Source organism: Thunnus maccoyii, chromosome 15 (assembly GCF_910596095.1).
Source record: "Thunnus maccoyii chromosome 15, fThuMac1.1, whole genome shotgun sequence".
Taxonomy (NCBI): domain Eukaryota; kingdom Metazoa; phylum Chordata; class Actinopteri; order Scombriformes; family Scombridae; genus Thunnus; species Thunnus maccoyii.
Genome location: NC_056547.1, coordinates 23,134,718 through 23,158,523, shown reverse-complemented (window position 1 = coordinate 23,158,523; position 23,806 = coordinate 23,134,718). Strand labels below are relative to the sequence as shown.

General features: G+C 40.2%; 1 protein-coding gene across 5 annotated transcripts; it reads right to left on the bottom strand.

Moving 5' to 3' along the window:
* Positions 1-4,809: 4,809 nt before the first annotated feature.
* Positions 4,810-22,110, bottom strand: LOC121912580 (trafficking kinesin-binding protein 1-like). Of its 5 annotated transcripts, none has more exons than XM_042434796.1 (18): positions 21,952-22,110; positions 20,571-20,765; positions 15,578-15,654; positions 15,311-15,427; positions 14,885-14,985; positions 14,548-14,653; positions 14,382-14,460; positions 14,164-14,294; positions 13,996-14,070; positions 13,736-13,873; positions 13,575-13,651; positions 12,603-12,851; positions 12,218-12,498; positions 9,446-9,564; positions 8,560-8,767; positions 8,323-8,428; positions 7,478-7,603; positions 4,810-7,185 (listed from the first exon to the last, which is right to left on the bottom strand). In XM_042434796.1, exons 3-18 carry the CDS (start codon positions 15,626-15,628, stop codon positions 6,591-6,593), a joined length of 2,559 nt encoding a protein of 852 aa, XP_042290730.1. In that variant the 5' UTR covers positions 15,629-15,654; positions 20,571-20,765; positions 21,952-22,110; the 3' UTR covers positions 4,810-6,590. The 5 variants fall into 5 exon arrangements, with proteins under 5 accessions (XP_042290730.1, XP_042290731.1, XP_042290728.1 ...); XM_042434797.1 differs by having other exon boundaries at positions 12,218-12,495; XM_042434794.1 differs by lacking the exons at positions 20,571-20,765; positions 21,952-22,110 and adding an exon at positions 16,785-17,271 and having other exon boundaries at positions 12,218-12,495.
* Positions 22,111-23,806: the final 1,696 nt, after the last annotated feature.

Here is a 23,806-nt window from a genome sequence, read left to right as displayed (position 1 = left end):
AAGGCTCATAACCCTCTGTACGGGCACACGAGAAAAAGAGAAAAAAAAAAAAAAAAACCCACGCAAGCTGGCCCCTCACTGTCTCACAATAAGAGTCTATTTATGATGTTTTTGTTGTACATTTGTTTGTAAAACTGTAATAATGCAATATACATATGCCAAATTTTGCAGAAAAGCTCTCACTGTCCAATGGTTTGTTTGTTTCTGGTTTTCTCTGGTTTCTTTCTCATTTTTGGGTGGAAAGGATCGGTATGGTGTCAGGGTCTGTTGAGAGTAACTGGACTGAATAAAGATTGAAAATATCACTCTGTGCATATGAGTTCTTCAAATGCAGTGCATGCCATTTAAATTAGATCCCATTCATTAGGTTCATTCATACAATATGCACGTCAAAAAACAGGATTATCTGCTACAATCTCATGCATTTTTATTGTAGTATTATAGTGCTAAGAATACATCACAAAACAGAATTGGGATGACAGCATGAGCTGGTCTACAACTGAAACTCATTACATATGGATAAGCAAACACAGCTGCTCTAAAAGTAATTTTGGTGATAGTTTATGAGGGTTAAAGTCTTCTGAGAAAAAGAGGATTTAAAATAATCCTTAAACATTGGACTAAATATTTGATTATGTTCCAGCATTGTTCCATATTTGATAGGGATTTATGTAACACATCCAAAAATTTGTGTCAAAGTCCTTTTCTATTGGATTCATTTTTTTTCATTTCTTCCTTTTACTCCACAAAGTCAGCCAGAATATCAAATGCAAGAGAGCGAGAGGGATTTTGACAGACTGGTTGCTGACTGTGTTAAGCACAGTCTTCATGAGCATGCAACTGAAGGGAACTCAATACAAAATTCTTCATAGATTACATCTAACTCCCTCTATGCAGAATAAGACAGTTTATCATCTCTGTGTGTAAAAGGTCTCAGAGAACGAGGGATTCATTTTCATCTTTTTTTGACAGTGTAGATATATTTCGCAATTTTGGAACTGTGCAGCCAAAACTCAAATTAACAAAGCTCCTGGGCTCTCTTTGATGGGTCTACCCTCTGAAGACTTCTCATTTCCTTCGCTGAAATTTAAATTGCTGGATAGATTATTGTTTTTATTGTATTTTGTTGGAATAGATTAAGGAAACACCTTCCGCTGTTGCCTTGTGGAACAAATAAATCTTTAACATGAGGATTTGGATGCCAGTTCTGAACTATCTCCTTCCAGATAGTTTTGACAAATGATTAAAGGAAGCATGTGTATTAAAATGCAATTGTCAGGACTAAATACTGTCACTGATGTCACTCATTTGGTCACTTGCTGAAGGTGGATGAACTGAAAGACTCATTGAGGACTGGATGTGAAAGAAGTGGTTTATTTCTTCTTTTGCTTTATATTTAAACTAATAAATACATTTGAAAAAATAAAGAATTATATGCTTTGTATGTTTCGCCATGAAAGAGGAGACCACAGTCTGCAGATTGTCCCAGGGAACTTATCATTCATGTATTATTATTATCATTATCAAGTTGATTTTCTCCATTATTAAATATTAAATGTAAGATGTACTGAAATAAAAAGAAATCACTGTCACCTTGCTGCTATTCAAATGACAGAGGTGTGACATACAGTTGTATTGCATAATCCTGGCAAATTCGTGACAATATCACAGTCACGCAAACAAACACATTGAATCAACAATTTTCTGCAGTGTCAAAGGGCAGCATTTTTTCTGATGCAAAATGATGAAAGCAAAAATCATACACATAAGAAAAAAAGTGTCCAACTATGGATTATGGGTAATGATGCTGGTTTTAGAGTATGATGAATGTATCCTGGGAGAAAGGGACAGTGAGCAGACACACAAAGGAGATGAAAGTCAGTCAATGCATCATTCAGGGTGCAAGCCAGAGAGTGTTCAAGAATATCTTCAAAAGAAAAGCAGGATGATTATGAGCTATAAGTTCTGTGCTAAATATTGAAAGAGCTTGAAGCGTTTGGAGAAACTGATATCGATTAAATTATTAAAGCAGGCTTAAAATAAATCCTAATAATTGCTTTTGGCTCCACTAGAGAGACAATAACAGCTTCTAGAGAGCAGAGTATATGTTGGCATTATGAAGACATTTTGTGTTATGAGAAATGTGTGATTAAACTTGGAATTGACACATTTTGAGCTCAGTTAGAACCCTTTTATTGGGATTATCTCATAAGCAGTAACTCTGACCAAAGCCAGCAGTTACAAAAGGCTGCTAAGTTCAACCTGCTGAAGGTATTAGTAAGGGCTTTCCCTTACTAATACCTAAATCCACCGTGGTGGTGAATTGTGATGAAGCAGCCAATTATGCTGCTCCTGGCCTCGTGTGTTAAGTGAAAGATGTGTCTGTGTGAGTGAGAGATGGAGAGAGAGATCGATGAACAAAGCAGGCTCGGTGAATTATTCAGGGAAGTGGTTTTGGATGCCTTGGGGGAAAAGAGAGAGTTTGCTGTGTGTTTATGTGTGTGTGTGTGTGTGTGTGTGTTGGGCATTGAAGCCACTGCCTTGGACTGAGGTCGCACTAAATAAATCAGGAATTTATTGATACTTGAGATCCTGAGGGGGCCATGGGAATTGACTCAAACTTTCTGTTTAAAGAGCCGAGGCCAAAAGACTTCAGAGTTAAAGGCTCTGGAATGGTTTAAATATTTCTGTGGGACTGCTAGTTAATGTCTCTACTGTGTGTATGCACCATCAGATGTGTGATTATGTGTGTGTGTGTGTGTGTGTTTGGACCCCTGTGAGTGAAGATCAAAAGGCAAAGAAGGCCAAAAGGTGAAGGCATGTGTACGGCTTCTTGCATGGTGAGATTCGAGCTCTCATACATGCATAAGTGCTCTGGTTTTGTGTGCTAATGGGCGAAGCCACACACTTATGAAAGGAACATGAGCTCCAAGAGTGTGTCTGTAATGAAGATCCAGCAATAGTGTCGAGCAGATGGTCCTGGTCCATCTATGGAACTGGCTGGACATACTGTCTTTCATTCTCTGTCCTGTCTGTCTCCAACATTGCCTTTCTTTCACTTCAAATAAGCTTTAGACAGCTCAAAGATATGATCCATCACATCTTTGATGCTATGGACTGTACTCCAACCAAATAAAACCCTGTAATTTCAAGCTCAAATGCGACTGTGACCATGTAACACAACAGCAATTCTTTCAAAGACAGCCATATAGGAAACATAGCTACACTTTTTAAACTCCAACCAACATCCATTATAAAGTGCTGTGAGTATTCCTGAAAACGTGAAACACATAGCTATGTGTATCAGATAAATGGTTGAAATGTCGCTCTAAGAGGTGGACAAATTTAATCAAACCTACAGAAACAAGACTATAAGAGTCTACAGCCACACTAATGGCTCACTGAGGCTGCTAACTTCAGGTCAACATGCTCACAAGGAATAATGTTTACCTTGTACACCATCTTTGTTTAGCTTGAAAGCATTCCAACATTCCCTTCTCAGCACTAAACACAAAGTATAGCGGAGGTTGATGGGTATAATTTTGCTGTTGGTCATAAATGAAAGTATTGGACAAATCAATCGATGATTGGAGCTAGATGGAAAATCAGGGATCAATAAAGTTATTACAATTCATCCTGAAGAGAACATAAGTGTAGTTGTACCAAGCTTCATTGAGGGTCCATCCAATTGTTGTAGAGACATTTCACTCAACTGTGGCGCTGCAGGAAAAGTAAGAGGATCACCGAAGTAATTGAGATTCATTGTCTGTGAACCATGAATGTCTGCATACATTTTTGTGTTCAGGCGGTTCAGCAGCCAGTCCTCAATCCCGCCTGGCTCCAACTCGGATACTCTGATGGCCATAAGCAGCCCAGACCACCCCTGGGGCCCTGGGGCCTTAATGGTCATGCCCAACCATGACTGGATAACTCCAGTTCCTCCTCATTTCATCATGACCAAAAGGGGAACTGAACCTGCACAGCTCACACTGTGAAACATTCATGTTTAAAGAATTTTGTGCCAATTGATGTAGCAGATGTCAAGCTATTTCACTGAATCAGTGAAAACTTTGACCTGCTGGTGGAGCTAAAGTAACAGTTAGAGGATCAATAAAGCCATTAGGAGTCATCCCAAATTCCAAAGCAATCAATTTTATAACTGTTGGGATAGTTTGTTCATTCCAGGATCACTATATCTTGTATAAAAAAATAGACAATATCCCTTTTTATGTAATACATTTGTACATTTGTAAAACTGTTAAATAACATCCAGTTTAATATCGACTTTAATGAACAAATTTAGAGCATTATGTGTGGTGTTGATGAGGGGAAATAATTCTATTTATCTTGTGATAAATAAGATTATCCAAATGCTATTCTAATACGACCAATATCCAGAGGGAGAGATATCACTGACATTTGAAACAGAATTCAATTTAATTTCTTCTAATTAGACTCTTTGGCTGACATAGTGGCATTTTTTGGTTATTGCTCACCCCTTGTTCACCCCGTGGCTAAGAGAAGTTTAATAAGCTGCTCCCATCATATCCCTCATAGCAGAAGAGATAATGGATAATGGATGGTAATAGATTATGACTGTGCCAATGTGGACAGACGGATAAACGCAATGTACTTCACATGCTGACATGCTGAGTTATTCGTGAGCACCATCTGCTGGAGGAGGTTAAATTATGATTTCCTGTCTAGAACTCTTGTCATGATTGCCCCAGTCTTGAATGAGTCATGTTTTTATGTAGAGATAGAAAAATAAGAATTTTATGATACCACACAGAGAGGAAAATTACAAAATTATTGTTTGATGGCTGATTTTTTATTTGGAAAAATCCCTGATTACATGCTCACCCCAATACTTACGTAATCTGTGGTTCTTGGTTACGCGCTACACATAATGATTTCTTTATAAGTCATTACTGACATTTCAGTGACAATGAACAGTATATACAGTGAGCACATGAGACAACATCATTTTTCATGAAAAATAGTTTCAATCAAGATAAGATCTTCAAAATAAATAAGTGTAACAATCGACAGCTCCTTCACACCCTAAATCCAACACATGAAGAACATAAATCATCAATGGTTGAGGCACTATATTGCTTCATTTCACAGATGAAACCAGAAGGAAAATGTCCGAAAGCTTCCGAGCACAACGGCTGATTAGCCACAATCATTCCTCTCATACCTCTCTCTGTCCTCTTTGTGAGCTGTGGCTTCAGCGTATTGATCTTTCATGTTCTGTGGAAGCATCATCATCATCATCACTTCCCTTTGTAATGGCCAATTAGGAAACTAAACCAAAGCATCTTCAATACTGACATAAAATCTATTCAATGACTTGTTGAAAGGGACTTGTCGGACTCACACCCAATCACTTCAGGAGGGATATAGGAAGGGGTAAGAGAGTGAGAGTAGGGAGGACATACAGTAATTTCACTTATTTGGTGTAAATGTTTAATCGGTTATAAAATGTGGATCTTAATCCAATAACAGAGAGGAAAGGAAGGCATGGTTTAGCGCTACAGTGATACAAATAGCCAACTTGTGTGATGGCAGATTTGATAGAGTGCACCTGTCTGGATGTGTGTAGGATTTATGTGGATGTGTTTCAAAAAGGCAAGAGTGGGAGTACTACATCTAGCCAGCAGAGTCAGTCTCCAAAGCAGGGATCTGAGTGGACAGCAGTGTGAGATATTTGCAGCTTTCACTACATCATTCTTGGATTTCTACCAAACAGAAATCTCAATAGCTCCCTTTTTAAGATATTCTACTTTCCAAAGGGTCAGTTCACCCAAATTACATAAAATAGTTTTTTTGTGCCCAGATTTTAAGATTTTTGTCTCTGATCCTAATGCTGTGCTGCAGTTACATTATACTAGAACTAGTGTCCATCCACAGAACAAACAGTTTGTATTTCATTTAAAGAAATAGTTTAACAATTTAGGAAATACACTTTTTCTTGTTCTTTTCGAGAGCTAGATGAGAAGGTTGATACCACTCTAAGACATGAGATTAATATCAATCTTCTCATCTCGGAAAGCATATTTCCCAAAATGTCAAACTTTAATTGGTAGAAAGAATTATACTGTTCATGGCATGGTCTGTGGAAAAAACTAAGTAAATAGAGCTTTATATCTTGAAAAACAAGTTACTGTTTAAGTTTCTAACTGTAATTTTTAGGCTGTGAGCAATATGATTCAATTTCCATTCACCCTCATCTCAGAGATATCTAAAAATCTGGGCACATAAAACCACAACTATCTATCTGCATGGCTAGATACCTTTAGTGGTCAGTTAGAAATGTTTTTATTTGTATTTTGGGTGAACAGATCCCTTTAAGTTACTAGCTGCTTTTAATTCAAGCATGAGTCACCACCTAAAAGCACTGGAGAGTGGATCGTGTCAGTGTCGTACCACAGTAGTGATTAGAAACTGTTCAGTAGTGCCACGTTGTTGTTGTAGAGTATGAACAGTGTCAGTCAGTGTTTGGGCTCCAGGTGACTGCTCAACAGCCAGTCCTTGGCCCTGCCTGGCTCCTATGTGGATACCCTGATGGACAGAAGCAGTCCAGACTACTCCGGGGGCCCTGGAGCCTTCATGGCCATGCTGGCTCCAACCATGGCTGGATAACTCCGGTTCCTTCTTATTCCATCGGGCCCAAAAGGAGAGCCGGATCTGCGCAGCCCGCCCAGAGGCCCCAGGATGGGGCTGGGACTCACTGCTCTGCCCCCTTGAGCTCCGGCCACACCCAGCCGCTTCACCTTATCCAGCAGGTTGAGGTTGTGAACGGTCACGCTAACGTCCGTCTGGCTTTCGCAGTCCCTCCCTCTCTGCCTGCCCCTCATCCCTCCCGTCACCTCTTTCAGAATGGAACGGGCCGGTTTGGAAGCCAGGAAGTTGTCATAGGAGGGGCTCTTGAAGTCGAAGCCCACGGAGATTGGCACAGCTGAAGCTCCCCGCCCTGTGGGGGAGTTTGGAGGAGTAGAGGGGCGCAGGGGGTCAGGGTTGGGGGCTCTGTTGGGAGTGATGGACGTGCTGAATAAAACCCCTTCGCTGCTCTTTCCGTGCTCCAGGCCTTGACTCTGGTGATACATTGCTGCTGAGATCCCTCTCTCCTGGAGAAGGCGCACTAACCCCAGGGATGTGCTGGTGGTACGTGTTGCATCTCTGCAGAAACATGGGAAACAAATGAGAGTCAACAACATACTAACTGGTAACTCCGTAAAATAATATTCCTCTAAAAAAAATCTTGAGTCTAAAAAGTTTACTTGATCCTAGCTGTGCAAGCTGATCTTTTGCCATATTTTAAATGGTCAGCACCTTTTTGTAAATAACCTCTGAAGAACTTGAGACTTTGTAGAAGCAAGTAAACAGATTTTTTCCACAGTAGTAAGAAGAAGAAATATTTTTAGATATCTGCAGAAGATTAAGTTGTTTCCTGGTGGATTTGGAGCCTTGCCTGAGGTTAGTTGAGGATTCAGAGGGCCTGAGACTGAGCCTGCGGGGCGTGCAGGGTGTAGCAGCAGGAGTACCCAACAGAGTGCTGGTCATCACACAGGAGGACGACGCTGGGACTGGGTTTAGACTGGAAAGAAAGTGAACAAGAGGCAAGAATAATGAGACTTAGAAACATTGAAAAAAATGTTACTTCTTGCTGATTTCAACAACTTAAATTGTTCTTTCATGATATTGCATTATAATAGTGTGAAACTGGAATGTATTGTGCACAGGGGATGTTGTTTCTTCCAACCATAAGCACATGCATGTATTATTTAGCGCCCTCCGAGTATCTAGCAGACAATATTGACTAAATGTTGTTGCTTGGACAAAATCCCAGCTCAACAACAGCTGTTTTGGTCTTATTCGTCCTCTGGGATTTAGTCAAATTCAGACTGAGTGAGCACTGCAGGCTTCTCAAAGCCAAACAAATCTGAACAACATAAACACATTTAGCTGCATCATATGTATGAATTGCATTAATGTTTATATGTGAATTTTCAGTGTCATTGCAATATATGAAAAGTAATAAAAGATGCTTTTTAAAAAGCAAATTCAAAAGAGAAGAAAATGTTCATCCTCAGGGAAAACATCTGAGAGTTAAACATCATTTTGTCATTTTTTTTTTTGTTTCATAATAGGTCCCATGTTTTTAAATGGCTGCTCTGAGCAGAAAAAAAAACTTTGGAATAGTTTGATAAGAAATAATTGTGGAAGATCAAAGAGAAAACTTCAAGAAACTCAAGGGGACAGGCCACAAAATGTTGACTTTGATCATACATTTTTAAGGCACACCATGTTGCCTACCTTGGTGTGACCCGTGTCTGCTCATCAGTTGGATGAAGGATCCGACAGGTAGTGAAGGTGTAAGTAGAGCTGGTGTGAGCCATGCATTTACCTGGGTAGTATGCAGCTGCAACACACACACACACACACACAAAACAGGTCATTAAAGAAGCCATGATACATTGTAGGTGTTTCAAACTGTTTTAACAGTATGAAGGTTTACATATATGTATGTACAAATGTATAGTATGTCCTCACCCAGGGCGTCAGTGTTGCTGAGATGTGGCGATGGGGATGGAGAGGGAGGAGAAGGTGGAGCGAGGCTGGGCGGTGGCTGACCGAGGTTGGTGCTGCCTGTGCTGGAGGTGGAGGGCACGGCTGGGGAAGCGGAGGCCGTGGAGGTGGGCAGATTCTGGAAGTACTGCTCACCTGGTTCATCTTCTTCAAAGCCGCCCCATGGATACACCTGCAGACAACACAGCAGAGAGATGAGTCCACAGAATTATACATGCACACTGTACAAGTGTTACTAGTGCCACACTAATATTACTACAAGTAATATTAACAGTTATTAGGAGTAGGGTAAGGGTTATTTTGCAAGTAACAAGTCAAATCATACCATATAAACACACACAAGGTGTTGCCTCCAAATATCAATATAAAGTTGAGTTATCCCAAACCTATCCATACAAATTTCCTGAATCTTCTCTTCAGTACGTATTTTATTCATCACTGTCCTCTCCAACTGAACTAATTGAAATGGGAAATAGCAGATAAGATAAAGCAAGATGGACTGCTAATTTGATATTATCAAGGAAAAGGAACATCTTGGAGTATCTCACTGCACAACACTGCAGTCTAGTTACATTGATCCTGCTCATAGGTGTGATGTTTTTGCCCCTACAATAAAAGAGGACAGTAAATTCCAATTTTAGGGATGCAATAAAAAACTAAACATTTACCAGTGAAGCTAATTACTGCTGCCATAGTGAGGTAAAAACTAACATGATTTTTGAAGTAATCTGCATAATAAACCCAACACAGTTGTACATACAGTAAAAATACAGATATAAATTTGCATAAGGATGACCATATTGTGGATATAGATATGAAATCTGACACACAAACACATATACACACAGACCTGCTCCAGCTCCAGTTCGAGGGGTCTGTAGCCCTTTGACACGACTCCGGGCCTGGCGTCCAGAATCACACCGAGGTGAGGCTGGGCTAACTGCTGCCAGTGGTGCAGGGTGGCAGAGCCTGGTGGGAAAAAACGAGTAAAAGTGCTGTGTACTTGTGATTACCCTTTCAATATCTTCAAACACATACAAATATGCTGAAGTCAAAAGAATGCTTTGATATTTTCAAATGGGGCAAGTACATTCATCACCAGAAACAGCTTGTTAACAATTCTTACTTACTTTTTTTTACCTTTTCTTCTTGTGAATGGGAGTGCATTGTGTTATTCACTGCCTATGATAAATGTGAATGAACTGGTCTTGTGACATCAGTACAGAGACAAACTCACAACTGTAACACAATGTAATAACAACAACCAGCATATGAGAATATATGAGATGACAGACAGGTAACATTAACAATAGCTCTGTTATATTTATGTGTCCCAGTAAGTCATGACAGTGTGATAGTGAGCCAGCATGAACAATAGCAGGACCCTGAAACTGAAGCAGCTAATGAAAGTCAGCCATCATTTATTTTATTCTTGATACTTGTGCTTTTCAAATGTCTTCAGTGAAAAAAGGCTTAATATGTGACAAATGCATAAAATCATAATATGTCTTTGATGCTATTAAATCTAGTGTGTAATGTCGATCTAAAAAGCTGAAGTTCAGTGACAGATTGTTGTGATCAGTGATCAGGATGAGCAGAAATGGTAAGTTGGAAGTGGAAAAGTGACATAAAAAAAGCAGCAGAAGGAGACGTAAATGAAATGAAATGGAGAAGAATTTAGAATGAGAAAAGTTTTTTTTATTGGTCAGCCACATTGAATTGAAAATATAGATAGCAAGAAGTGATAGAATGAACACAGAAAAACTCAAAAAAACAAAACAGAGGAGGACAGCCAAATATAAAGAAATACATAAAGACAGAATAATACAGATAGAAGAAATGAGAAGGTGGAAATACAAATAAGCAAAAAGAAAATGTGTGTATGAAAATAGAAGCAATAGGAGGGTATATATATCTCCATGATATATATCATGGAGATGTTTGCTAAGATAACTTTCAAACAGTATAAATTACTACCAGCAGAGAGCAGCACAGGCAAACAACAACAACCTTTCAGGTCAAATCAACACTGAATCATAAAGGGGATAATAAAACACTGCTGTGACTCTCTCTGGCTTCAAACTTGAGCTAAATGTGAGTAAAACCAAAGAGATATTTATAGACTTTCAGAAAAATAGGAACGAGCTCAATCCCATGGAGATAAACAGGAAGTGGTTGAAAGGGTGGAGAACTTTAAATTCTTGGGCACAACAATCTCAAACACCCTGAAATAGGAAATTAATATGGACACAATAATCATGAAATGTCACCAGAGATTACACTCTTTATGACAACTGAAGTAGTTCAGGGTTTCTAAAGGGGCCATGAGGCTCTTCTATAAGGCAGCAGTGGAGAGCGTCCAGACGTTCTCTATCACCGTCTGGTATGGGAATACAAAAGCACAGGACAGGGCACAGTTGGAGAAGATAGTGTGTACTGCAGCCAGGTTAGTTAGCTGCGATCTCCCCTCTGTGTCCTCTATCTTTTACTCCTGTATCCAACGCAAGGCCCTCAAAGTGTCCTCTGACCCCTCTCACCCAGCAAACTGTCTTTTTAACTTACTCCCATCAGGAAGAAGATGTCGGTACATCGGTACCAAAACAAAAACAGTACATACCCTGTGGCAATTTGTATACTATACCCTTAACGATTCTGTGCCCCCCTCCATTTGGGGTCCTTGCACTTTATATTTGCATTTTGCACCGCAACTTTAATTGTAATATGCACTTTATTTTGCACTTTCACTTTTCTGCATTCTGTAGCTATGCACTGTGCACTTTATATTTGCACAACACAACTGTCCTGTTTAATCTATGTCTGTGATTAGGTTGGCATGTAATGACTGAGGTCAGGACAGGATGTGGGAATATTTTAGATAAAGATATTATAAGATATTATATGTGTATGCATGGACTGTATTTTATTTTGAGCTGCACTGCACTAAATCCCAATCAACTTGTTGAAATGGCAATAAAATATTGAATTGACACAATACTTGACCACAACCTGATGTAACATCAGTAAAGGTGAAGGTCTGTGACATCACTGAATCTCTATGCATATGTGGTAAAACAAGTATTTACAATTAAATACTGGATAGCTGTCATATGTAAATTGTAATTTTAAGTCAGTTTTCCCTCATCCCAGAGGGAAGTCAGGATTATTTAAATATCAGCAGCAAATAATTTGGATGCATGGCCATCCGCTCTTGTGTTTGTCTACAACCAACCTCTGGGCTGTGTCTCTTTGTAATATGAGAGTGGAGAGGCAAAACTGCCTGACTTGTGATGGTGCATGAGAGACCAAAAAGAGCTGAAGAGCATGAGTGATAGAGGCCTGTCATTACTCTCTTCTGCTCCCTTCTTCTTCTTGCTCCCAGCCCGGTCTCTGGCCCACCTCCTTCCTCTCTCCCTCTCTATCCCTGCTCCAGTCTTCCTCACCCAGCCCCATCCCTTCTCTCTTTCCCCCTCAAGTGTCCGCCAATGCCTGCTCTCCTTCCTCCTCTCCCCCTCCGTCCCCCAGCCTCTCTTGCTCCCTTTCTTTGTCCCGACCCCTCGGTGTCGGTCGACTTCCCGCTTCCTCCCTGCCTTGCAGCTCAACCCGCGCTCCCGTGCTCCCTCACCTTCAAGCGGTTTGACGATCTGGAGTTTGTCAGGGAGGTAAGGCCCTCGCGTGGCCCACAAGTGGAGGTTCCCAAGGGACATGATGCTTTCTGAGGGGGTCATCGCACTCTCCTGGCCCAGGGCATCGTGGAGACCTCCATGTCCTCCCCGCCTCCGCTCCCTCTCCTCCTCAAAGAAGCGCCTCTCACTCAGGTTGTTTTGTCTACGCAGAGACAGGCGGCGCAGGGCCAGCCGCAGGTCCTCAGCCCCACTCGCCTTCTTCTCTCGGCCCTCTGCACTGCTGCCACAGCAAAAAAAAAACAAAAAAATTATGAATTTTGAGGATTTTTTGGTCAAAAAGGCCCTCTTATTGACTATAACTCTGTCAAGTCCACTCCTCCTCACCTATCTTGATTGGATGTCGTCTCCATCAGGATGCTCTGCGTCCGGTTGTCAAGGGCAATACTGTCTGCGTTGATGTCACTTCCATATATGCTGGAGCGAGGCGTGGAGAGGCCGCTGGACTGTGGCGATGTACGAGCTGACAGAGACTGGTTGGAACCTGGGATGTTGGCGCTGGTTGGAGTCAGTGAACGCTGACGCACAGTCTGATTGACGTTCTTGACTGTCTCAAAAACACGCTTACGATGGATCCTGCACAAAGTCAAACGCAAGTGTTTTAATTCAATGCAATGTCATTAAAATGTAGTTATACAGAAGGTCTACTGTACTGTCTACTATTGTTGCTGTTGTTGTTGTGACCTATTGTTGCTTCTTTAAAAACATTTGAATGCAATTTTTGGAATTTAAAATGATACAAATTTCTTGAGGGCAGAGCTGTATTGTTAAACTTATATGAATGACACTGGAGTAAGTAATACATGTTTGGTTAACTAATTAGCCTAGCTGATTTCCACATCTAAACTAGCCAAACATGCTTTATTTGGCCAATGAAGTTAGCTAACTTGCACTGTTTCTGGCTAATTTCTTGATTCTTAACTGGCCAACTGAAGTTGGCTAACTTACTGTTTTTGCCTCATTTTGTCATTCTTTCTTGGCCAATGATGTAAACTAACATTCTTTTTCTTTTCTTTTTCTTTTTTTTTACTCCACCCTCATCCACTAAGACTTTTTCAGAGCTGACAGTAAAATCCACTAAATTCTTCTCTATAATTTTGCTTTTTCTTTTCTTCTATTTTTCCTAGCAATAATTGATATGTGTCTATCACACACTGAAAATGTTACTCTTAAACCAAACTTTGGTAAAATGTCAAAACTTAATGGGAATCATTATAAAATTGAAACTTTACTTTCTGAAATTTAAATAAGATTGTAAGACTATGTTTTTGAGTGTAATATGAAGCACGTAATCCATACTTCTGTTCCTCGCACTCTGGGTCGTCCAGACTCAACTCCTTCCTCATTGTTCCCTCGATCTCAGCTGCCAGAGAATCCTGCAACACACATACTCATGTGAAGGAACAGATGATTATAATGTACACACACACGCTCTCACACATACGCACACACTCCCTCACCATGGGATACAGTCCCAGGGGATGGTAGCGTCGGGGGGTTCCTGCGGGGTAGTTTCTGTTCCTCAGGTTCTTCAGCTCCTCCTGGGCTTCATGCAGCATCTCGATGCACTCCAAGTACTTCTCCTCCAACTCCTGGAGCTGTTGTATTACAGACATTACACTTAACTTTTAAAATCAAAGTCAAACAGTCTGGTGTTATGATAACACTGAGAGAAATACAGTCTTCACAGTGAATAAATTATAATTTGGAGACCTCTTACCTCTGCTGTAAGCTGCCTCTGGGCATCTTTAGCTGCTATCAGGTGCTGAGAGAGCTCCTCATTTTCCACCGCATACTGGACACACACGGTTTGAATGAGCAAAATAAACAGAGCATTGCAGCACTAATCTGTGAAGCTAAACAGATAATAATTTACATGTGAACTCACAGATTTGGCTTTCTTTTGCAGGTCGACTATCTGAGAGAGGAGGTGTGTGATTTCCTCTTGCTGCCGGGAGGCATCCTCAGTCTTACGAGCCAATTCCTCCGCTATGGTAGAGATCTGGAGACTGGATAACCCTGAAAGTAAAAGGGGAGGATGAGTTTAGTCTAGTTAGTATTTTAGTAGAAAATAGAGGGAGGAATGAAGATTGAAACAACACTTACTGAGTTCCTTCACACAGTCATTAACAAGCTGCTGTTCCTTTTCCTCATATGTTTCCGTCTCTGACTTTAGATGGTTAGCCTGCACATAGACATCCATGATTAAACACTACCAGCATTTTCAGTCTCCTAAATTGTGTGTGTGTGTCTGTAGTGTGTGTGGGAATACCTCTGAGCGGAGCGACAGGTTCTCTTCTTCCAGCTCTTTGAGTTTCCTCTGGAGTGTGTCACTCACAAAGCCTCCTGAAGCTGTTTCTATTTTACTCTTCTTACCCCTTTAAACAGATAAACAGAACAAGCCTGAAACTCCAAACTCATAGCCAGAAAGTCCACTGTTACTCTCTTATTCTCTGCAGTGTTCTAGTTAAGATGGGAAACTGGTGTGTTATTGCTCACTTTTGCTTATGTTATAATATTTTGCATCATCAAAAACATATAAATTATTGACAATTACTTACAGACTGAAGAAGTGATATAAATGTAAAAAAAACAGGAAAGATGCTCACGTTGGGGAGCCACTGGACTCCTCCTCACTCTCCTCAGCTGCATTGGTGTAAAACTGCAGCAGCTCATCCTTCAGGTTCAGCTCATGGTGCAGCTGGGCCACCTGGAAGAGGAAAGATAATGTTCACTGCTCAGTGTAAATGTGTTTACTGTGCATACATTAGGTAGGTATATGTGTGGTGTGCATATGCGGCAAAAACATTGACCCTAAGTCATATCCCATTCCATCATGAAAGGTTTTTTTTATACAAATCAAAAATAGCAGCGTGTGAGGTCATTGCACTTGCACCAAAAGTGCCAAATCTGGCAAAATAGCTATATATAACTAATAACTGATATAAATCCTAAAAAATCATCACCAAAATTAACCAAATAAAACAATTATATGAGTCAGCGACTGATTAATCTAGATTTATATGTGTGCAGACCTCCTCTGTGATTTGTCCCACTTGTTCCTCCAGATAGTCATTCTGCTCAGTCAGGGTTTGGTTCTTCTTAAGGAGTGATTGGCCGATCCTCGCAGCCAGCTCCAAATCTCTCTCTTTCTACAGGAGGAGAAGAGAAGAGAAGAGAAGAGAAGAGAAGAGAAGAGAAGAGAAGAGAAGAGAAAGGAAGATTTAGCCTGATTAAAAATCCTCTCTAGTGCAGCCTTGAAAATTACACTGATAGAACAGACAAAAATAGACCCGTCTCACCTCCTCCAACAGACGTGTGACAGCATCGATGTCATTGTACGTCTTCGTCATCTGGCCCACTCTGTCTGCACATAGCACTGTGGAAATATCAAACACACAAACAGAGTGAGGAGAAGGAGGTGCAGAGCAAGACTGAGAAAGTTTTCCTGCAAATGTCCCACCCTGTCATCAACTCTAGTGTTACACATGAACACGTACAATGGCACACACGCACACACACACACACACACACACACACACCCACAACATTACGTAATGGAAGAAAATCATCCAATCAGAGGGTGTGGATGGGTCATGTTTAGGATGCAACACTTCCATCACCAATGCTACAACGTTAGTGCATGAGAACAAAGTTAAAGGGGGAAGGGTTGTTTTCCATAGCACACTGCTATCGCCTCTGTTGCCCCCGGGGCGATTTATTGACTTCAGTGCTCAAAATCAATGATGTACTGTACAAGGTTACTGAATTCATTATGTTAAACCTCTGTAATCCAGTTAGTATTACAACTAGTTTCTTCTGTGAAAATGATTAAATTGTTGTTTCATTCAGGCACCTTTCTGAAAACAAAGATTAGCAACAATGCTCAAAGTATTATCCAGTCTGTCTCACACAGGCACAACAATGAACCATGGCAGTGTGTGTGTGTGAGAGAGAGAGCTGAAATGTCAAAACCATTAATCAGAATAGAGCTGTAATACAATAAAAAATATCCATCATAATAAACCGGGCCACAAGACATCTTCCAATGTCTTGTTTTGTCGCATCAACAGTGTAAAACCCAAAGAAATGCAATTTACTATAATGGAAGACCATGAAAAGCACAAATCCCCATATTTGGGACACCGAAAGCATCAAATGTGACTTAAATGTTTATCCAATCATCAAAATAGTTTCTTTTCGATTGACTACCTAATTAATTGTTTAATCTCTAAACCAGAATACACACGAAACGGTACTGAAATGCTGTTTTTGTGTTGCTTGAGATTCTGCTCAAGTAAATGTTAATACTCTGTAATCTAATGCACTTATTAAATAAACTGTGAGAGAAAAATCTCAAGCTACAAAAGTCAGCTTGCATTTCAGTCTGCTGTGCACAAAAATCAAATCAAAACACTGGATAGAAATGAATTCGACAATCAACCTGATCAAATATATTAATCACATTAGACACGTCTCCCTTTTCTGTATTCTAGATATGTGCTTTACCTTTATCATCCTCGTTATAGTACCAGTCATCCAACTCACATTCATCCCCCGTTAATCTCTCCGTCCTGCTCTTGTTGTCCATCTCCTCTCTGAGCTCCACATTGACAGACAAGCAGAAACGATAACCGGTCCAAACACCGATCCGTTCACTTTCTCACACTCACTCCCACAGCTCAGCTAGTGTATAACAGGCCCGGAAACTAAATTACCCTCCGCCCACATGCCCCCGTGAGTGAGTGTGAGGGAGGTGGAGAGATGAGAGTGTCCATCCGCTTTGGAAAAGCTCTGCATCTGCTGAGGTGAAATGGAAGTAGAAGCTGTATTATGATTGGAGAGAAAGAATTAAGAATGAAGTGAGAGTCAATCCGAGAAGGCGGGCTGCAATGTGAACTCCTACATCTCTCTCCTTTTCACCTTTCTCTCATTCCCTCACTTCCTCTCTTCAGCCCCGTGCAAGGCCATTGAACATATACCTGCCTCCAGAAACAGTTGCCATGGTGATCCTCATCCACAAACAAACTGCTGACACATGCACGGGCACACACACAGGTAGAGGCTTATCTTTGGGGCTCAATAACAGAACACAACAGACTGGGAAACAATAGTCTGACTTTTTTGTAACATACTTCCTCTTGACTCCATAGATTACTCACAATATTGCACCATGCTCAAACTAAAACTGTAAAATGATCACTACACTCAACAACAACAATAACTCATACTAAAGCAGGTAATGTTTTTACATGAAAACAATAAAGGAGAAGTGTTGAAAACTAAAAAAAATGTACATTAGACAAAAGAATCTTCATTTTCCAATGTAACTTAAAGACTTACAAAGGGCTCATAAAATTGTCCAAAATCATTAGACATACGGAATTATGTGCAGGCAATGTACACAAAAGAAATGTAGAAAACATTATTTTTAATGTATGAAATAGAGTGAATGTGTTGCAGGAGATAAATCTATGAAGTCGTAAGTATATAAACTAAAGATACAGCATGCTGACAATACTGTCTATAAAATAAGAAACACTAAATCAGTTCATTACAACTTACAGATACAGTGGAGATACAGTGAAACTTGCAAATGTAGGCCTATGAGACGACACTCAGTCTAACAACAAATATAAAGTCTCCATAACTCTGAATCTACCTACTATCACAGAGAAGATAAGTTAGTTGCAGAAATCACTGAAGATTGTAAGTATGTAAGTAGGCACCACCTTGTGGAGGGAGGCTACAATCTCAGTTATATCACAACGGGGAAAAAAGAAAAACTAGATTGTAGTAAATAGTGAGAAATATCACTAGATTAGAAAACAGACACACTTATACTTGCTAAGGGGAATAGAGAAAAATCTTACTGAATCTTATTGATAAGTCATTTGGTCTATAAAATGTTAAAAATGGTGAAAAATGTCGATCACTGTTTCCCAAAGCCCAAGATGACAGTCTTAAATGTCTTGTTTAACCGACCAGTCCATAACCCAAAGAGGTTTACATTACTGTTGTGAATATTTTGAGCGATGGTCAGCACCTCAGTGGAGAAAAGCGCACACGAGCTTTTGATGTCTTAAAGCTGAAAATGTTTATTGAAGTACTTGATCAAGGAGAACTGAAATATGTGAACATCGAAGTCATCTGCAACTTGGATGCTGTCTCTTTCCGTTCTGGCCCCTGAAGGTCTGAGACCTAGTCTTTATCAGCCTACAATATGAAAAATGAGTCTAATTGGTTCACTAGTTTCTAAACAAGGAACTTCATTTCACCCGTGTCAGTAGGTCCAGTGCATGGAACTTCAGCTGTTTTGGTTTGAATGTCTGACTGTGTCAATAGAATCTACACATCCACCTATCTGTGTTGTCTAGGAAAGCCTCCTCCGACCTTGGTGACCATGGCGATGCTGATTTACCCTCTATCAGAGAAGTTTCTGCTTTCCCCAAAACATCACAGACAGCTGGAGTCTCAAAGAGAGGAGAATATGTCGCCTTCCTGCTTAAGAATTACAGTGTGACCTCAAGGCCCAGACTTGACCCAGTGTAACCCCAATTTGTAACCCCTAAAGATGGAAAATTCCATAACAATTACTATCACTGAAGACTAAATAAACCAAAAAATATTCACATTTGACAAGCTGGAATCTGAGAATTTTGACATTTTTATCTAAAAAAAATGACTCAAAACAATTAACTGATTATCAAAATAGTTGGCGATTAATTTTGTGTTGACTGACTAATCAATGAATCATCGCAGCTCTAATTGTATCAAATGCATGCTGCATATTATGTGTCCCATACAACAGAAAAAAACACTACTTATGTTAATGGATTTGAGACTTTGAGTTCAGTTCAGTTCAGACGTTCTTAGACAAATTTCATTTCTACATTAAACTGTCACAGAAGAATTCCAACACTATATAATAAACCAACAGCAAACATCAATATTAATGGCAGCGTTATAAAATTGTTTATACTGGCTATTGCTGCAGACAGGGCTGTCCTCTCTCCCCAAGCCTCTTCTCTCTACTCACTGAGCCTCTGAGCCAGTGCATCAGGCAGAGAGGTGATACGGCAAGAGGAGAGCAAAAATTATTTATTCATCAACTATTTATTGATCTTGCTGCACCAACCAGCAGAATCATTACCAGTTTTAATGTCGACTTAGGAGAAATATGGTTCCGTCTCAGGTTACAAATCAAGCATTTCACAAGGTTTTTCATTTTTTATTACGACCCACTGGAGGACTTCAAAGACAGATATGGTGCCAATTAGGGAGAGTGGAATCAATGAAATACTATTTCCCAAAGATATCACCAGATTATTACATTTCAACTACTATTGAAGGATTAAATATAAGATGTTTCAAGAAAGTCAGGTGGTGAGGCATCCATATGTTGTGTACAACGTGATCGCAATGATCCCAATTCAATGTGAACAGAACTGAACTGTGGAATCGCCTCATTAAAACAGCAAAGGACAGAATAAATGGAAAGGTGGTCACACAGTTCCCCCTCGACAAATCAGCTCTACTCAGTTTTTGAACATGCTGTATGATATGCTGTATATTTATAAATATTTGTGTTGTAATGTTAGCTCTATTAAGTGTCTATTTAAGTTATATATTACATATTGCGTATAACATACTGTATATGCATATTAGACTAAAGTATGGCCATGGAGCAAATGTTACATCTGGTTTATTTAGGAGCCAAAGATGTTAAGATGCATTTGAGACTGAGAACTGGTATTCTTCCTCTGGCCAATCATATTACATGAGCTGTGTGATTTGGGTGAATTGAAAAGTGCAAAGTATGAAACTGTTCAATAAAACCATGAAATATTCTGTTGTACGGATGATCAAAAACTGGAATGGTTGTTTAATTTTGATGTGTTTAAGTTTGCTAACTTAAAAGAAAAGCCTGGATAAGAAGGCAAGTATTTACCAAGATTTCTCGAGTGTCATCCAATATTATATAGTGCATGTTTTTGCCAGTGACTTATGTATTTTGTTTAGATAATACAGGTCTGAACTGCAGTTCTGGCTTATATGAATGTATAGTGTCTTGTGAGCCTGTGTGTGTTGTATGCATGTCACAAAATAAAAACTTCATTCATTCACTCAGTTTTGGCTGGGGACATATGTTGCATGTCATCCCCTTGTATCATGTCTAACTCTACTATCAACTTGCCAATGACAGTCACATCAAGAATATCAGCAACACAGGAAACAGACATATACTGTATATAATCATGTCACTGCTGTCAGCTGTATGCCAGGCAGACTTACAGAAGTATTTGAGTGTCTCTTCGATCTGCTCAGTGGTCAGGTCGAGCCGGGTGTCCGGTGCGATGAGGGGAGTGTGCAGCCAGTCATCGTGGTCGTAGCCGTAGACAGTGTCAGCCCGCAACCGGTACACCGGCAACTGCTCCTCCAGAAGACTGATGATCTCAAACTCTGGCAGGTCGGTACTGTTGCACACATCTGAACATCAGAGAGAAGAAGAGGGGAAGAGGAGATTAAAGTGAATATACTACAGCCTGGTGGTCTGTATAATGTCAGAGTGCTGGCTCACATGAGATTCCTAATGAGAGCTCACTGGGTTTGGTTGAAGGTTGATATTAATACTCAAATGAAAATCAAAGACAACAGCACACATGGAAGCTAATTTGTGTTAAAATTCAATATTCATATGTACAAACTCTTTATCTGATCACTCTGCTTTCTGTACTTTAGAGTTGATGTGAGCCTGTCATTTGCAATCAGGAGGATGATTATTTGGATTAATAACTGTCCTGCAGCATGTGACTGATATTGTACCTGTGATCCATGTATGCTGTTATGAATGTAAAGTACATTTTTACATGCAAAAACTATGATCAGCTCTAAAATATGAGGCATTATTATATAAACTACCCAACAGAATATAAAGTAGTTAGTTCCACCTCCACCTGCTACAACATTTAAATGCTGCTTACACATTAATGTATCTGCATTAAAAATCCAACAATGGATGATAAAGTAACATCCACAGGAGGCATTTTTCTGCATAACATAACAACTTTTGATACTTGAAGTACATGTTTTATTGCTGGTACTTAGAACCTAGTGTCCTTTTACTTAAGTTAGATTTTGAAAGCAGGACTTCTACTCACAGAATATTTTCACATTGTTGTATTTCCACTTCCTAAAGGATCAGAATACTTCTTTCGCTACTGGATGTATGGTTGCATGGACATGGTGGTCTTTGTAAAAACTATTTTTTACTTAAACAACAACTGTTAAAACTATATCTTGTTTAGAGAATATAAAATGATGCCAGTAAGGACATTAGGTCTTTGAAGCAGCTTCACTTTGAAATATAGAAAAAACTACTGGAAAAAAAATTATAATTCCAACTAAACACATTCTACATAATACATTCATTACATTTTTTTAAATGCTGTATATGTTACTCACAAGAAATAACGGCAATTAATACACTGTAAACTTAAAACATCATGTTTTGAAAAATAAAGTTCTCTATCTGGAGATTTGTATGTTTTTTGTTCAGTTGAAGACACATTTCTACTCTTTCTGGGTTTATGAAACCATTTTAAAACCCACAGGACACTCAACATAATACAAACTAAAATCAAAACACAGCTGACTCTCACATGCACACATGTACCTGTGATGGTCTCGGCGTCCCTGCAGTCGGGCGGCGCTGCTTGTGTATCAAGTTGGCTGGACTCCCCCTCGCTCACATACTGCTCCTCACGAATGTGCTGCTGGTGTGGGTCTGGGTCTGGGTCTGGGTCCGGGTCCGGGTCCGGGTCCAGGTCCAGGTCTGGGGCTGGGGGCAGGGAGGGGGCCGGGGAGGCCAGCTTGGCTCACCTCTCACTGGTGGAGAGAAACAGGGGCCATGGGCCTCTGGAGCTGGAGCTCCACTTGGTTAGCAGGTCCACCTGATAGACTGAAGACAGCAGATAAAGCAACCTGGAGAGGAGAGAAAGAGAGAAGTAAGGAAGGATGGAGGGAGAGAAACAGACTTTTGCAGAGCCATACATACTTGTGTTGATGTAACCTAGAATCCACACTAATCAATGCAGCTCTCTCTTTCCCTACAGAGTCTTTAACTTAAAGTGCTGCTGCTGACTCGGCAGTGTGCTGCCTGCCAGCAAGCTGCATAAATCACAGCCTATCCACTGCAGACACCACTTTTCATCTGTCCGGAAATGAACAAGAAGGCAGATGGAGGTTAAGGGCAACTCTTGATAATGACATAATATCACGACAGTGTACTGTTTAATTGATACACACATGGGAAATACTTTTTTTTCATCGTGGGAGGCCAGATGGCAGGTTATACTATGGAACAGTGGCTCTAGAGCTGCAAGGAGTTCAGTTTAAAGGCCACTTCAGCGGTTAAAGAACAAACTTTTTAATCACTAGCCAACACTGCAACACTGAGGAGTCTGGTAGGACTGGAGTTTGAACCTGGTCCCCTGTGTGAGGTAAATACAGCAGTGCTCATGCATAACAACCTTGCAGCACTCTGTCTTTATTCTGCAGGCCTTCAGTGTGTCACTGCAGATGCACACGGTGCTACAGTCACACCACAGATGTGAATCATCCAGATCTGTGGTGTTACAGATCAAACAGCTAGTGATGAGACTCGGGGAACAGATTATAAATAGAAGCAGAGAAGAGGTGTGTGCATATGCATGAATGTTTGTGTGTCCTCTGCAGCCGGATGCATGAATAAGTGGTCATCTCCCTACTTGCATGAAACACCTGGTGAAAAATGAGTGCATCTATCAAACCTGGCGTAAAATGTGTTTATAACTAACAAGCACATGCATGACCACACTAATGGGGAAAGGTGCACAGATGCTTTTGGCACACACTCTGTTCTTTTAGCAGCACTACAACCTTGAGGCGTCTTTCCCATTGCGGCAGTTATAGTTTCCTACAGGAGCGGAAGAACAGACCACACTGACTCACACATGTAATCTCTCATTACTGTGTTGGACCAGTGTTCTGTAGGGAGTTCATTAACCCCATATAAAGCTTTTCAAGAGGCAGGTCCAAAATTACGTAATCTGTGAATGAGACATGATTTCAGATTCAAACTGCAAAAGTGAACAGCCAAAGTTGGGATTACAAATCCTGCATCCTCAAGCTTCCAAATCACTGTTCTCTCCCCTAAACATTATACAACCATACACTTCAATTTGTAAAGCAAGTTTCCTCTTCCATAACACTTCAAAAAGGCACCAAATTGATGACTGTTAGCTAGTAAAACCTATGATTTAAAACACATGTTTCTATGTTTAATATCTCTATAGAGACATGCATCAGATCAGGCCTCAATGATTCTGATACTGTTAAGAATATCTGGTGTTTGAGGATTTAGAGAAGAATTATTGTTGGGAGAGAGAAACCTCAAGTCAGAGTGTTGTTCCTGTACTTTATCTACTAGAAACAGTAAAATAAAATGTGTCTAACACAACTTACTGGATGTCCTACAGTGAAACATATTA

What these genes read in the sequence shown, in the direction of transcription:
- LOC121912580 (XM_042434793.1), bottom strand. Translation starts at nt 16,866, where the DNA reads ATGGACAACAAGAGCAGGACGGAGAGATTAACGGGGGATGAATGTGAG. An exon ending in ACCTGTCGCTCCGCTCAGAG is followed by an intron (nt 14,461 to 14,547) that starts GTATTCCCACAC and finishes GTCTATGTGCAG; the next exon opens with GCTAACCATCTAAAGTCAGA. An exon ending in ACGACATCCAATCAAGATAG is followed by an intron (nt 12,499 to 12,602) that starts GTGAGGAGGAGT and finishes TTGCTGTGGCAG; the next exon opens with CAGTGCAGAGGGCCGAGAGA.